General features: G+C 54.9%; 6 protein-coding genes across 6 annotated transcripts; 5 read left to right on the plus strand and 1 right to left on the minus strand.

The window, feature by feature from the left end:
- The first annotated feature begins 95 nt into the window (after positions 1–95).
- J3D65DRAFT_608367 (uncharacterized protein) lies at positions 96–795 on the plus strand. Its single transcript, XM_066798572.1, has 3 exons — positions 96–206; positions 255–318; positions 369–795. Exons 1-3 carry the CDS (start codon positions 146–148, stop codon positions 457–459), a joined length of 216 nt encoding a protein of 71 aa, XP_066659298.1. The 5' UTR covers positions 96–145; the 3' UTR covers positions 460–795.
- Positions 796–1,354: 559 nt separating this feature from the next.
- Positions 1,355–2,254, minus strand: J3D65DRAFT_4333 (uncharacterized protein). The gene has a single exon (XM_066796205.1). It carries the CDS (start codon positions 2,058–2,060, stop codon positions 1,455–1,457), a length of 606 nt encoding a protein of 201 aa, XP_066659299.1. The 5' UTR covers positions 2,061–2,254; the 3' UTR covers positions 1,355–1,454.
- Positions 2,255–2,306: 52 nt separating this feature from the next.
- J3D65DRAFT_608374 (protein required for fusion of vesicles in vesicular transport, alpha-SNAP) lies at positions 2,307–3,731 on the plus strand. The gene is made up of 5 exons (XM_066798573.1): positions 2,307–2,454; positions 2,513–2,636; positions 2,695–3,007; positions 3,059–3,233; positions 3,287–3,731. Exons 1-5 carry the CDS (start codon positions 2,419–2,421, stop codon positions 3,524–3,526), a joined length of 888 nt encoding a protein of 295 aa, XP_066659300.1. The 5' UTR covers positions 2,307–2,418; the 3' UTR covers positions 3,527–3,731.
- A 77-nt stretch (positions 3,732–3,808) lies between these two features.
- Positions 3,809–6,274, plus strand: J3D65DRAFT_608376 (uncharacterized protein). Its single transcript, XM_066798574.1, has 2 exons — positions 3,809–4,970; positions 5,020–6,274. Exons 1-2 carry the CDS (start codon positions 4,058–4,060, stop codon positions 6,198–6,200), a joined length of 2,094 nt encoding a protein of 697 aa, XP_066659301.1. The 5' UTR covers positions 3,809–4,057; the 3' UTR covers positions 6,201–6,274.
- Positions 6,275–6,547: 273 nt separating this feature from the next.
- On the plus strand, positions 6,548–8,180 carry J3D65DRAFT_608379 (Stc1 domain-containing protein). Its single transcript, XM_066798575.1, has 5 exons — positions 6,548–6,733; positions 6,792–6,818; positions 6,869–7,088; positions 7,139–7,585; positions 7,636–8,180. Exons 1-5 carry the CDS (start codon positions 6,693–6,695, stop codon positions 7,744–7,746), a joined length of 846 nt encoding a protein of 281 aa, XP_066659302.1. The 5' UTR covers positions 6,548–6,692; the 3' UTR covers positions 7,747–8,180.
- A 189-nt stretch (positions 8,181–8,369) lies between these two features.
- Positions 8,370–10,941, plus strand: J3D65DRAFT_608382 (uncharacterized protein). The gene is made up of 4 exons (XM_066798576.1): positions 8,370–8,493; positions 8,539–8,577; positions 8,650–8,677; positions 8,733–10,941. Coding segments are annotated over exons 1-4 (1,941 nt in total). The 5' UTR covers positions 8,370–8,491; the 3' UTR covers positions 10,605–10,941.
- Positions 10,942–13,588: the final 2,647 nt, after the last annotated feature.

A 13,588-nucleotide genomic window follows, 5' to 3' on the forward strand; every position in this document is an offset into this window, starting at 1 on the left:
TAATCCGCCGCTAAGCGCGTTGCCGATTTCTGGATTACTAAGCGCTTAAACCAGCTCGCCTCCGGACTCGCAGCAGGACTCCTGCATCCTCAATCGGGTTGTTCTGCATCTACCCTCATTTCAATCACCAATCGATTCTGAAATTATGTCGGCTAGGGCTAACCTGCAAGGGCTTGTTGTTGCGACCGTCGTGGGCATCGTATCTGGTATTGTAGTCTGAAATGCATTTTGAAGGACAGAACTGATGGCATTAGGTGTGTACATTTGGAAGCCACTTCTGGAACAGCAAAAATTGGACAGAGAGTTCAAGGGAAAGCAGTACGTTTGGCAATGTGCATGTTTTCCCAAGCTCGAATAACATTGTGTAGCGGAGAGGAAGCATCCAAGATTCTGAATGACGCAACTACCAAAACCGCTACAAAAAGCCCTGAGAATGCCGATGGCAAAGGCCAGTCCTAGCTGGTTAGTCGCGGGCTATATTCCTCAGAAGCGGACGTCAAGCATCATTGAATCCCGGGAGTCAAAGACGACGAATCGTAAAAATCCATAGAGGCGCCTCTGATGCAGATTTTCTGGCGAAGCGCTATCCTTCATAACAAGCTCTAGCATTGAGAAAGGCTTGGTCTCAAAGTAGAAATCGAGCAGTCAAAACATCAATCAGGCGGCGATGGCTACTGTGGTTGCACAAGAGGCCGCCGCTTAGACTCGCGGCACAACTATAAAGACCCGCCCCATCACAGCAACTTCTGCTCTCCATTACAAATACTCAGTAATTTCAATCAGCATTTCATAAACTCTTCTACCATGATGTCTTCTGTCCACACATCAAATACGTCGAAGCAAGCCCCGGAATCTCCAAGCAATCCGACTCCAGGCGACAAACAGGCTACCCGAAGAGTTTCGTCTCTATCTGTTACCAGTCCACCTTGCGGCTTTGGCCATGAAACGCCTGACGACTTCCAGCTATTCCCAGAAGAGGAAGACCCCGAAATCTGCGAATGCGCAGTGTCTCAATCATCAACCAGCCTGAAGAAGCCTCGCTCTTCAACAGAAAAGGAGAGATGTTGTTCGGAGGGCTCTCGACCAGCGGATGATCCAGTCAAAGCGGCTAGGTGTATGTCGAATAGGATATCTCAATTCGTTGACGCGAAAGGCTCGAATTCGGAACACGGCTCATCCCACCGGACCAATGTGGGAACGACGCCACCATTCTGTGATTGCTGCGACCGTTCCAGTTCGAAGCCGGGGAAATGATTGCATGAGATCAATGAGATCCAAACACGAGCAGCAGTCGCCCAAGGCATATCGAAGGCCATGCACCGTCGACCGGAGATCTTCATGGGTTCTCAGCTCCATGCTCTGTGGCCGGATTTCTCAATGGGCCCGGCAGTTTCGCGGATCCAATACGCCGACTAAAGCGCCTGAATGGAAACTTTCGCCCAGCTGATCTGTCCCTAACGTTGGGAGCTTTCGTTTTCGACGATAAAGTATTTCCCAACTCTTTTTTCCGCATGTCCTAGAACATCCCAGTCTTCGGCTGTTTTGGAGATGTCGTCCTCTCCCCTCTCCTTCGTCACAATACGTCTATAGTATTCTCCTCTTACTTCCTCTTGTGCCAGAGCTTCTTTCACAGCACTCGAGTCGAGTCCAACTTCAAGCTCTTCCTCGGCAGGTATGGACTCATCGCGGATGGCTCGAAGAGGGGAAACACCTTCCGTGTCAATCTCTTGTATGGCGCGTACGAAATGCAATTGCGACCGGAGTGTAGCCAGCATGTTTTCTTCCTCTTGGGCGGTCTTGGGTTCAGGGAGGGCCGAGAGTCGGAGCAAGTGGCGCAGTTGTTCAGGCGTGACGGCTGGGGCGTCCGCAGCTTGTGAATCAGAGGGCAGCAAAGACCTGACAGACCATGTTGGCTTGGCTAGAAGCTCATCAATATCTCCAATGGCTGTGGTTGACGACAGGCGGATAGTCCTGGTTGCGCAGACTGGAGAAGATTGTGCTGTAGCCGCGCTACTTCGTGCTCGACTGGCGCTACGGAGCAGAGTCGAAAGTCTCAGCATTATCTGGGTCGCCGCGGTCAGTGTTGGCTCTAGACAGAAGTCAACCCAATACAAGGACTGTGGCAAGCCATAATCTGTACCTCAATTTTCAGCGCAAGTTCTAGTTTCACTGATGCGAAAGAGGAGAGGATGGAAGCCGACGATCCTAGCGCGGTCCGCGGGGGAGTCTTGGCACGCCGCTGGTGCATGCGGGCGCGCTGCGTCAGTGCGCGGCGGCGCAACAGCTGCCGCCTCGTAATGCGTGGTAGCCAACTTTCCTCTCTTCATAATCACTCCTAACATCTCACCATCGCCGTTCATTGTCCCCGCTCACACTTTACACCGCCGTCTCTACATTCCATCCTAATCAGCTCACAGTATGGCTTCGGCGGATCCCAGAGTTCTGCTGCAGAAGGTGAGTGAACGGCCCTGGGCCCCACGTTGAGTCCTACAGGTGCTCATGCGCCATCCAGGCAGACAAAGCTGCCGCATCGGCGGGTTCCGGCTTCAGCTTCTTCGGCGGTCGCTCCGAGAAGTACGAAAATGCCGTCGAACTCTACAAGGACGCCGCGAACGCCTTCAGGATTCAGAAGCAGGGTCCGTCAACGTCTTTAGCTACTTTGAGACGTTCAACGTGCTGAGAGCTGCGTCACAGGCAAAGAAGCTGGCCAGGCATTTGAGCGCGCTGCGGACCTCCAAGCCGACCCAAGCAAATTGAACGAGCCTGACGATGCGGCAAACACCCGCGCCGACGCTGCCAACGCGTATTGGAAAACCGACCCCGAAGATGCCGCGCGCTGCATGGACCAGGCCATAGAACACTACGTCAGAAAAGGCAACTTTCGACGAGCGGCGACCGCGAAACAGAAGCTGGCCGAGTTGTTCGAGGTCGAGGTTGGCGACCAGAAGAAGGCGCTTGAGCAGTACGAGACCGCAGCGAGTTGGTACGAGGACGACAGGGCTGAGGCGTAAGTCAACTTCCCAAGCCGTCCATTCTTGGTGCTTATTACGTGTCGTAGCTTGGCCAACAAGATGTGGCTCAAGGTCGCGGACTTGGCAGGTCTCGAGGGAGACTACTACAAAGCCAGCGACATTTACGAGAAGGTCGCTCGTTCTAGTATTAACAATAATTTGATGAGATGGTCCGTCAAGGAGTACCTTTTCAAGGCTGGTATCTGCCAACTGGCGACCAACGTACGTATTCGCGCAAATCTTGCGTAGGAATCACTAAACTAACGGGATAACAGGATCTGGTTGGCACCAACCGAGCCATGGAGCGTTTCCGTGAAATCGACCACACCTTCCCAGCTCAAAGGGAGCACCAGCTGCTTGTGGACCTCATCCAAGCTCTTGAGCAGTCTGATGAGGCTGCCTTTTCCGAAAAGCTTTTCCAATTCGATCAGTTGTCGACGCTGGACAAGTGGAAGACGACACTCCTCTTGCGGGTGAAGAACAACATCCAGGAAGAGGAAGAGGACTTTTCTTAGAGGCGCTCGTAGAGACTTGTTTGAATGCTGCACTGCTGGATCTGTTTTCTCTCTCCATTTCCGGGCGACTGAGATTGTGGAGGGGTTTCTTAATGTTTACCTTACAATACGCAAATACCAATGAATGACATTGGATCAGGGCAAGCCACCACCTCGGACATACGCTCGTAGTACATTCACGACCACCACTCTGCTCTAGACGATGATGTACCACGCAAGCGGAAGTGGTTGAGGCTTTTGAGGCTGTGCACGTGAAACGCTGCTTATGAAGATGCTGATGAAGTGAACATCCCAGACCCTGGAATTCGGGCACCGCCAAGCCGTCTACGTCATCGCAGTGCCGGTGCGTTCCTGCATCACTCACCAGGTGTTCACTTCGACCTTGCATCGCACCATCTAGAAAAGGCGAGCAATGTCCCTACACTAAGCTTCATTCAAAGCTTGTCCACCACCCACAGCACACCCTCAAAGAGCATAATTCAATTAACGTTTACGTTTCCAAGACCGCCCAATCGGGAAGCATATCCGGCCATGTCGAAGAAGTTCGCCAAAAACATGCCGTGGTCTCACGGCAAGGACCAGAAAAAGGAGAACGAGCAGAGCTTGACGACGGTGCTCGAGACGCCGGAGCAGCGCGGCGACCTGACGCTCCTGCTGGCCAGCTGCACCGAGTCGATGCGCAAGACGCTGGCGGACGCGTTTGAAGTGCAGCTGGCGAGCCCCCAAAAGGCCGACGCCAGCGCCGAAAAGGGAAGCGACAAAGGCCAGAAGAGCAAAGCCGAAGCGGATCCCGTCAAAGCGGCAGCGGACGCAGCCGAGAGACAACGCAAAGAGCGCGACAAGCTCGAAAAGGAGCTATCAACGCCCAAAACGCAAGAGTTGAAGCTGGCGGCGCTGGAGTTCTTCGAGCAGTGGCGCGAGATGGTGCTGCATCGGGTCGGCGAAGCGGTCAACGCGACGGACGCGGCGAAGGCGCAGAAGAAGGAGGCGAGAGCGCAGGCGGAGCCGGAGCGCAAGACGCAAGAGAGGGAGCTGGAGCCCGAGGACGGCGACGAGCCAGCCGCTTCGGTGCTCAGCCAGCTGTATCCACCGCAGGAGACGCCGTTGGCGCAGTTGCCGCGCGAGAAGCGCATCTTGATTTTGCACTCGTTGCTGCTGCTGTTGCTGGGGCTGGAGGCTTATTTGAGCCACTCCCGCGTTTTGCTGTTGCATGTCACGAGCAGTTTGAAGCTGGACCTCAAGCTGCTGACGGAGGATGAAGAAAAGATTGCTAAGGGGCTGTTGGAAGCGGCCAGTGAGATGTCTGCGGACGACGAGACGAAGAAGAAGGTGGATCAAAACGCCACAAGTCGCAAATGGAAGGTTGGCATTGCCTCTGTCGCTGGAGCTGCCGTCATTGGTCTGACTGGCGGTCTTGCTGCTCCTTTGGTTGCTGCTGGTATTGGTGAGCCTTCTTCAGCTCTTTCACCCAACCGTAAACTGACAGATGCAAGGAACCGTAATGGGCGGTCTTGGACTTGGAGCCACGGCTGCTGCTGGGTACTTAGGCGCTCTGGCATCCAGCGGAGTTCTTGTCGGCGGCCTCTTTGGCGCCTACGGAGGCCGGATGACGGGGCAGATGATGGACCAATACGCGAAAGAAGTGGAAGACTTTGGCTTCATGCCATTGCATCAGCACAAGAAGCCGAAAGACTCGGAGAAGGACTTCCGACGACTGCGCATCGCCATCGGCATCTCCGGCTGGCTTACCAACAAAGAAGAAGTGGTCGAGCCCTGGCGTGTCCTTGACGCCAGCATCGAGGGATTTGGCCTGAGGTACGAGCTAGAAACCATGCTCAACCTGGGAACAGGTCTCGTCGGTATGGCCAAGAGCGCGGCATGGAACGTTGCGAAGAGCGAAGTGATAAAGCACACCGTGTTTGCCAGTCTCGCTGCGGCCCTGTGGCCTATCAGCCTTCTCAAGATTTCACGAGTCGTGGACAATCCGTTTAGCGTTGCAAAGTCGCGGTCTGACAAGGCTGGCCAGGTGCTTGCGGATGCGCTGATCAACAAGGCTCAGGGCGAGCGTCCTGTGACATTGATCGGGTACTCGCTGGGTGCGAGAGTCATCTACTCATGCTTGCAGTCTCTGGCAGACCGCAAGGCGTTTGGACTCGTCGAGTCTGTTGTCCTCCTTGGAGCTCCCACGCCCTCGACTGCTCCCGAATGGCGCCGGATGCGCGCAGTAGTCAGTGGGCGTCTCGTCAATGTGTACTCTGTCAATGACTACATCCTCGCCTTTTTGTACCGCACCAGCAGCGTCCAGTATGGTATCGCCGGACTGCAAAAAGTCGAGTGCGTCAAAGGCATCGAGAATGTTAACGTCAGCGACATGGTCAGCGGACACACGGCATACCGGTACCTCACGGGCAGGATCCTGCGGAAGATTGGGTTTGAAGACGTGAATCTGGCGGAAGTGGAGAGGGAGGAACGAGAGATGAAGGAGGCCGAGGCTAAGGACGCAAAGGAAAAGGAAAAGAAGAAGGGCAAAAATGAAGATGCGGAGAAGGAGGCTGCAGAGATTGAGGAGAAGGCTAGACAGAAGAGCAAGACGGGTAAGATGGAGCATGCGACTGAGAAAATGAAGTTGGGGGGAGGGAAAAGCGCCAAGGGCACAGATGCGCCGGCAAAGTGAGGACGAGCAGCAACAAGACACTATGTAGATTAGCAATGACAGGACCGGCAATGAAGTAACGAATGATGTACCAGTAATGAGTGGTAAAACGCACCGACAGGCTCGTGCTCAAGGCCAGCAACAGGTGAGGACGGGATGCGCGTGGTGTTGACGTTGGGTCCAACCAAGGGACGTGACTTCCCTTTGTAGCCAGGCGACTTCCCAGGCTGGGCCAAAACACCAGGCACCCACGCGCGTGGCCCAGCGCAAGCACAAGCACGGCAATCGCGTCTGGATCCGTGCTCAAACAGGTGCCATAAAAGAGTCCCCTCGCGGCGTCCTCCTCCACTCCTCTTCACCACCCTCCTCTCAACTCTCAACTCTCAACCTCTGCCCTCCACCTCCACCCACCATCTTGCCTGCTCTTCCAACAACATCGTCTCTTACCTGCTTCGCGCCACTCACCAAACACCAGCTCACCAATTCAATCGGTTTCTCCGTCGATCAGCCAACATGTCCGGATACCGTGCCAACTCTGCCTACCGTGAGGCCAAGTGAGTCACGTCTCACCCCAGGAATACTCCATGTCGAGACTCTTGCTGACTTTTCAAGTGTGAGGAACGTCAGTCTGCCCGACCAGTATGATCTCACCGCCTCAGCTTGTCATGGCATCCGCTCACTCTGCTTAGGATCAAGTGCCAGCGATGCAGCAAGCGCAAGGCCCAGCGCAACTACTCCAACAAGCAACTCAACGATGCGAAAGAGAAGGTCCGTAGAGGACAGGAGGTCACTGCCGTCTGCATGACATGCAATGGCCAGCCGCCAGTGGAGCTTGAATGTCAGCGCTGTGACGCTTGGAAGCCTCTCGACGAATTCTCCAAGGTGCAGCGCAAGAACCCCGACCACGCTGTGAGTTGAGTCTTGAACACTTCAGAGAGATTGCGCTAAGCATACTGCAGGTTTGCGAGAAGTGCATGGCCGTCCAGGTGGAGATCGAACCGGTCGAGGCCAGTGGCATTCGTGGAGCGGAAGATAGCGATGACGACGGCGGCGAGGACGATGGAAATACTCATTTCACGCCTTGGGGTCCCACGACTGCCGCCCCCACCAACGAGGGCCAGAGTGTCGACCTCCTTGGAATGTCCAGTCGTCCTGCTGCGACCACCACGGCCCCCAGCAGCAGTGGTTTCAACCCAAACTCGTACGCTGCTACTGCCCGCGCTTCGTCCACCACTGGCTCCACGAGGGCCAATGCTGCTGCTGACACGGTCAAGAGCAGCAGTGGTTTCGGCGGATTCAACCCCAATGCGTACGGTGCTGCTTCCCGTGCTTCTTCCACCACGGGCTCCATGAGGGCCAATGTCCCGGCCAGTCGCAGCAGCGCCTTTCCGAAGGTCCCCGCCTACGTGAGTTTCCCTACCTACTTTTGCATACCATGAGACTGATGCCGCAGCAGAAGCCTCCCAAGCAGCAGCAGCAGGACGACGACTATGACAATGATCAAGATGCCTGGGCTGGAAACCAGCAGGACGATGATGAAAGCAGCGACGAGGATACCAGGATGTGATTTTCCATCAAGCAGTGTGCCTGAACTGACGGATGGATGCTCCTCTTGACGACAGCCTAGTGGGTTCTGAAAGGCACTGGTTTGTGGTCCTTACTTTCCTTGATTTTCATTGCTTGCAGTGGTAGCAAGCTGGTATGGGGGATTTGCCCGAGGGGCTCGGCTGGGCTGGTCTTTGCTTTCCTTAATTCTTCTTTGCTTGCTGTGGCAGCAAGCTGGTATGGGGGGTTTGCCCGAGGGGTTCGGCTGGGCTGGTCTTTGCTTTTCTTAATTCTTCATTGCTTGCTGTGGCAGCAAGCTGGTATGGGGGGTTTGCCCGAGGGGTTCGGCTGGGCTGGTCTTTGCTTTTCTTAATTCTTCATTGCTTGCTGTGACAGCAAGCCGGTACGGGAAGTTGCTTTAGGAACTCGGATAGCCAGAAAAGGAATGAGACAGACATTGTATTTTGATTGATGGCTTCACGGTGGGTGCAGCAATGAAGGACAGCTCCCTAAGCGCGTCTGCCATGGCGGACGGTGGAGTGGAAAATTTGTGCACAGACCAGTCACCTGACTTCGCGATGGATTACGGAAGGCGCGTCGCCTTGACCCGGTGGCGTTACTTCGTCTACCACTTTACCTCCATCACTCTACACCTCTTGTCTTTCGCTGCGCTCTCTTCTTGAGCTTCTCCGTCCCTCGCTCCATCCTCTGAAGTCGAACGTTGAGCCTCCGTCGACGCAAATCCTCATCCCCCTCGCTACGCAGCCATGTATGTGCCGTGTCGCTCATCTTGGACATTTCTGACAAGTTACAGGACGGGGAGGAGGCAGACTGGCAACCGCATCCGTGGCCCGTACGTTCTGCCCATACCCTCGCGATTGAAGCGCTCGGCGCTTTCAACTCTCCATTGCTGACCTTGCCTCAGAAATTCGGCCTTGACGGACTTTTTGGCAGTAAGTGACGCAATGTCCGAGACGAGCGTGGATATCTGACCAACGTTACATTCAGGCAAACAACATTTCTGCTGCGCAGATCAGAGATGACTACGAACGCCGCCGCAGAGAAGCTGCCGGTGAGCCAAATCCCGACGATACAAACGGCGACGCCCAGGTCCCCGACGAGCCTACAACCGCACAGGCCTCGGCCTTACACAATAATGAGGAGGAGGAGGAGGTAGAAGAGGAAGAAGTGGAGGCAGAATCGTCAAGATCTTCAAAGAGAAAACGTAAGGCAAACGAGGCTGCAGCGGAAGCAAAGAAGCTGGCCAAGATCAAGAAGAGCAAGGCATTCCAGCGCCGCAAGGCTGCCCGTGACGCTGATGGCGGCGACAGCGACTCTGAGTACGACGATATCTTGGCCCGCGAGATGTACAAGAAGACTCAGCCGCCACCGGGCCAGTTAGACAACTGCGAGATTTGCAGCAAGCGGTTTACCGTCACGTCCTACAGTAAGACAGGCCCCGATGGAGGCCTGCTATGCACCCCATGCGGCAAGGAGCTGGCGGCCGAAGAAGGCTCCAAGAAGCCGAAGAAGCAATCCCAACAGAAGAGGAAGCGCAAGCTCGAGAGCGACCGCATGGAAGCCTCACACAAGTCCCATGGCGCCAAATCCTTGCAACAGCTTTGCATCGAAAAGGTCGCGCAGCACCATGAAGACGTCGAGGAATTCGGAGAGCTGCCTGAAAAGGTGCTTGAGAGGCTTGGAGAAATCTTCTCGAAGCAGCGCGTCATGACACCTCGCACCTTGAGACTCTTCCTCCGATCAGACCTTGATGCTATCGCTGTTCATGATGCAGCATATCTTGAGACGGAGGACTACAACCACATGCTTGCCAGCGTCCCGCACATCGAAAAGATCGTCCTCAGGAACGCTTGCCAGTTCAAGGATGAAAACATCGAGTACATGCTGGACAAGTGCAAGAACGTACGCTTCCTCCACCTCTACGCTTCCAACCTCGTCACCGACAGGGTCTGGAAGGAACTGTTCCTTCGACAGGGTGAAAAGCTCGAGCACCTCAAGCTCGCCTGGCTTGATGCATCCTTTGACGACAAAGTTGTTGACGACATGGTCCAATTCTGCCCCAATCTGGTCGGCTTGAAGCTCAAGCTGTGCCGTCGATTCACCGCCGCTGCAATTGACTCGATCGCGCGCCTTAAAAAGCTTCAATTTCTCTCGCTCCAGACAAACGCGGATGTCGATTCGGAGTGCCTCATCAATCTCATCAAGTCTGTCGGCCATGGCTTGCAAACTTTGTCTCTTGAGCACTTCCTCGAAGCCGACGATGATGTTCTCAACATCATCCATGACCAGTGTCGCAACTTGCGAAAGCTGCGCTTCTCAGAAAACGACTACTGTACCGACGCTGCATTCACGGCCTTGTTTACCGACTGGGCAAATCCACCTCTCAGGTTTGCCGATTTCAACTCTACCCGCGACGTCGACAACTCCAATCCAAAAGGTCCCGAGGAACCCATTGGCCTTGCGTCAAATGGATTCAGAGCGCTCATGAAACACTCGGGCGCTGGACTTGAAGTCCTCAACCTCGCGAGCTGCCGCCACATCACCAACAAGGCATTCTGGGACGTCTTTTGCGAGGGAAACTTCTACCCCAAGCTCAAGAAGATTGACATCAGCTTCTGCAACACGGTCGACACGATGATCGTTGCTGGCATTTTCAAGTCCTGTCCAAAGCTGGATCGCCTCATCAGCTTCGGCAACTTCAGCATCGAAGATGTCGTGGTTCCTCGCGGCATTGTGCTGATTGGCGTCCCCAAGGCCCAAGACGCGATTGAGCAGGTGGGTACGGCCGTCGGCGACGATGTGGGAGGCTTCATGGACTCGCTGGGAGCCATGGGCTCGATGGTCGGCGCTGCCGCGTAAGTTGATGACGCGGTGTGGACATGACGTGGGCGTTGCACGGCGCTCGACGAATGACGGCGCTTATTTTCGCTCAACGGAACCTCAACGACAGGCTTTACGATTGCTTCTTTTTTTTGCTCTCTCGGCTTTTCGCTACAACGTGGGTTTGCTTTTCTTTGATGGTGGTGGGCTCATGGCGAAACAAACAGGACTTGCTTCTTTGCTTTCGTTTCTGGACAGGCGTAGTTTAGCACCAGCGCAAAAAGGGGTGGGATGCAATACTGCGGGCGGACCTTGAGGAGTATGGGAATAGCTTACTGGGTTATGAAAGTAGCTGGAATGGAAATTTGCTCCTTGTTCGCTTGCTCGTCGGTCTTGACGTCTTTGCCATCTCTTGAATGGGGTTCGCTCTGTGGTGGATGCTGATATGAAAAGATGCAAATGGGTAGGGAGAAGCAGTACTGACGCTATTCCACGCAACGCCATCGATGGTGTTCAACATCATCGACCGATACTAGACTCCCTCACACTGGGAGCATCCACGCGCACGATCAGAGCACTCACGGACAACAGACTTCCGCCCTGAAGCACGACAAAGACTGCACCTGATCCTCAACCCCGGTACCGGTACCTTCTCAGCATTCACATGCCATGCCAGCAGTCTCTGATGCCGGCACATCCACCATGACGGCGCTGTCACGCTTGTGTTATGCGTCACAGCTTGTCACACCACCACGTGCTCACCACTTCTTCTAAGTCACCGCTGCTGCCTACCATGCCCCGTCGGTAGGTATATAAAGCCCTGCTCCCCGCCGCCGACGATGCAGCAAACCAGGGAGAAGGCGGCGGTGGCCTCCGGAAAACATTCGACAGACAAATCCTACTCGCCTGGCCTGCCCGTCTTCTACCCAGAAGAAGAATTCCACTGGCGTGGTTGGAGGTGGGCGGTTCTTGGGTGCGGCGCTTGGTAGGTGGTGTTGAGCTAGAGCGTCTGGTGGATGTAGTGAAGCAGCGTTATGGCGTGGTGATGATGTCTGACAACGTCACATTATTCCACTAATCTCTAGGTGTCTAGCTAGTTAGAGCGTGGTGCCGCCAACAGAACCAAAAAAGCCAGTCTGTAAGGCGTGGTTGCACCTGAGAGTATACCAGCTCTCTGAAAACTTTCTCTCTCACACAGATGGGAGCTGCAGTTGTCAAATTTTCTGGCGGAGGGATGATTAGCGCTTTTATTGATTTGATAGTTGGTCCGAGGGTTGCGGGTGCCTGGAGTGCTGGCCATGTGGTTGGTCTGAGTTAGTCATTTTGAGGTGTTGTTGACTGAGGTGTTGCGGTTACCTATGTTGGTGTGCGTGTACACGTGGATGCTCCTACTGCGTGACGCTTCTATTGGAACCTACTAGGAGCTCATGGCTGCTGCACCTTCTTATGAAAGTAAAGAATTCAAGCGGCTGGTCAAGAACTGTGCCTGACGTTGTAGTTAAAAAGAAGTTGGTGTGTAGTTCCCTGTTCCTAAGCCATATGGTACCGTACCAGATTAGGCAGTATCACGTGAAAATTTACCAATCAACCACTCACTAAAATAGAAGAGATCTGCAACCTCCAGCAAGCTCCAGATAACAAAGCTCACCATGCCCACAAGAATTGATGAAATCCATCACGCCAACAAATTCACGTGCGTGAGCGCTCCCCCAACACCATTGGCGCTTTCCCTGTTTGCACATTTACCTTTTAGTTCCCCGCGGCGATCCCATCACGACATCGCGGGGCAAGATGATGGTATCCCGCCCATGTCCCGCCCTCGATGCAACCTGACGCGCAGCGCTTGTGGCGGCCGTTCGGCGACGAGAAGCCTAAGCGATCTGCTCCAAGCCTCGAGGGTCCAATTGAATGGCCGCAAAGGCAGAGGGTCTGGCTGCTGCGTGGAAAGACTGGTGCGAACTGACGACTGGGCGACTCATTGAGCTTCGGGACGGGAAATCAGGGTCCATCAACCCATCACCTCATAGCCTAAAGATAACACTTACAGTTCGCAAGTTGCGCAAGCTCGTTCGCCATCCCAGTCGGCTTCGCGAGCTTTGATGCAGAGAGTTTTCGGAATAACCCTCCGCGCAGCTTCTCTCATCGACCATGGATCATGTTCCGACTCCTTGCTCCTCTGATCTTGCTTGTCGTCATTTGGTACATACTTAACGCACTCATTCTCCTCTGCCGTTGCCTGTTGCTCCTCTTGTCCAAACTCTGGTCTTTCGCCATGCCTTCGCAAATCTCCAACGGCCCGTTCTTGGGACTGCGCCCAGACCCCGATTGCGGCAGGCAAGACGCCAACGGCCACACCAATGGTTATTCCAATGGCGTGAACGGAGCAGCTGCTACCAACGGCCACAAACCGGACACGCCGTTTGCGTCGTTGCGATCGGGCCCGACGACCCCCAATGGCTCGCAGTCAGCCAGCTGGGCTTCCCTGAACGGCCTTGGGAAAGCTCTCAACGGGCACGCAGACAAGACCAACGGAGCGCCCAATGGCGACGAATTTCTCCGCCTCGACACGCCCAAGCAGGACGTGCTCGTTCTCCACGGACCGCGCCAAAAGTACTCGCTCGAGCGGACCAAGGACATCCCCCCACTCAAGAGCGATGACGAGATCCTCATCCAAGTCCTCGCAATTGGACTCAACCCTGTCGACTGGAAGGGCCCGGACTACGGCTTTGGCCAGCCGTCGTACCCCTGGGTCAACGGGAGGGACTTTGCCGGCATCGTCGTCCGGCCGCCGCGCAAGTCGAGTCGCATTCAGAGCGGCGACGTCGTTTTTGGACCTTCGACCGACTACCGAGACGTGCGCAAAGCAGCCTATCAGGAGTATGTGGTGACGACGGATTCGAACGTTGCGCGGATCCCCAAGGGCTACAGCGTCAAGCATGGAGCCGCGCTGGGCGTCGCATTCGTTGCCGCTGCCATAGGGCTCGGTTCCTCGTTTGGATTGGATTTTGGCGATTTGGGCGCTG

Source organism: Phyllosticta citribraziliensis (genome assembly GCF_038025025.1).
Source record: "Phyllosticta citribraziliensis strain CPC 17464 chromosome Unknown J3D65scaffold_1, whole genome shotgun sequence".
Taxonomy (NCBI): domain Eukaryota; kingdom Fungi; phylum Ascomycota; class Dothideomycetes; order Botryosphaeriales; family Phyllostictaceae; genus Phyllosticta; species Phyllosticta citribraziliensis.

Excerpts from the sequence above, each read along its gene's own strand:
- J3D65DRAFT_608367 (XM_066798572.1), top strand. The coding sequence starts at position 146 with ATGTCGGCTAGGGCTAACCTGCAAGGGCTTGTTGTTGCGACCGTCGTG. Across the intron at positions 207-254 it reads CGTCGTGGGCATCGTATCTG|GTGTGTACATTTGGAAGCCA; the intron begins GTATTGTAGTCT and ends TGATGGCATTAG. Across the intron at positions 319-368 it reads AGAGAGTTCAAGGGAAAGCA|CGGAGAGGAAGCATCCAAGA; the intron begins GTACGTTTGGCA and ends AACATTGTGTAG.
- J3D65DRAFT_4333 (XM_066796205.1), bottom strand. The coding sequence starts at position 2,060 with ATGCTGAGACTTTCGACTCTGCTCCGTAGCGCCAGTCGAGCACGAAGT.
- J3D65DRAFT_608374 (XM_066798573.1), top strand. The coding sequence starts at position 2,419 with ATGGCTTCGGCGGATCCCAGAGTTCTGCTGCAGAAG. Across the intron at positions 2,455-2,512 it reads CCAGAGTTCTGCTGCAGAAG|GCAGACAAAGCTGCCGCATC; the intron begins GTGAGTGAACGG and ends TGCGCCATCCAG. Across the intron at positions 2,637-2,694 it reads CTTCAGGATTCAGAAGCAGG|GCAAAGAAGCTGGCCAGGCA; the intron begins GTCCGTCAACGT and ends GCTGCGTCACAG.
- J3D65DRAFT_608382 (XM_066798576.1), top strand. Across the intron at positions 8,578-8,649 it reads GGCAACCGCATCCGTGGCCC|AAATTCGGCCTTGACGGACT; the intron begins GTACGTTCTGCC and ends ACCTTGCCTCAG. Across the intron at positions 8,678-8,732 it reads CCTTGACGGACTTTTTGGCA|GCAAACAACATTTCTGCTGC; the intron begins GTAAGTGACGCA and ends CGTTACATTCAG.
- J3D65DRAFT_608379 (XM_066798575.1), top strand. The coding sequence starts at position 6,693 with ATGTCCGGATACCGTGCCAACTCTGCCTACCGTGAGGCCAA. Across the intron at positions 7,089-7,138 it reads GCAAGAACCCCGACCACGCT|GTTTGCGAGAAGTGCATGGC; the intron begins GTGAGTTGAGTC and ends AGCATACTGCAG. Across the intron at positions 7,586-7,635 it reads TTCCGAAGGTCCCCGCCTAC|AAGCCTCCCAAGCAGCAGCA; the intron begins GTGAGTTTCCCT and ends ATGCCGCAGCAG.
- J3D65DRAFT_608376 (XM_066798574.1), top strand. The coding sequence starts at position 4,058 with ATGTCGAAGAAGTTCGCCAAAAACATGCCGTGGTCTCACGGCAAGGAC. Across the intron at positions 4,971-5,019 it reads TTTGGTTGCTGCTGGTATTG|GAACCGTAATGGGCGGTCTT; the intron begins GTGAGCCTTCTT and ends GACAGATGCAAG.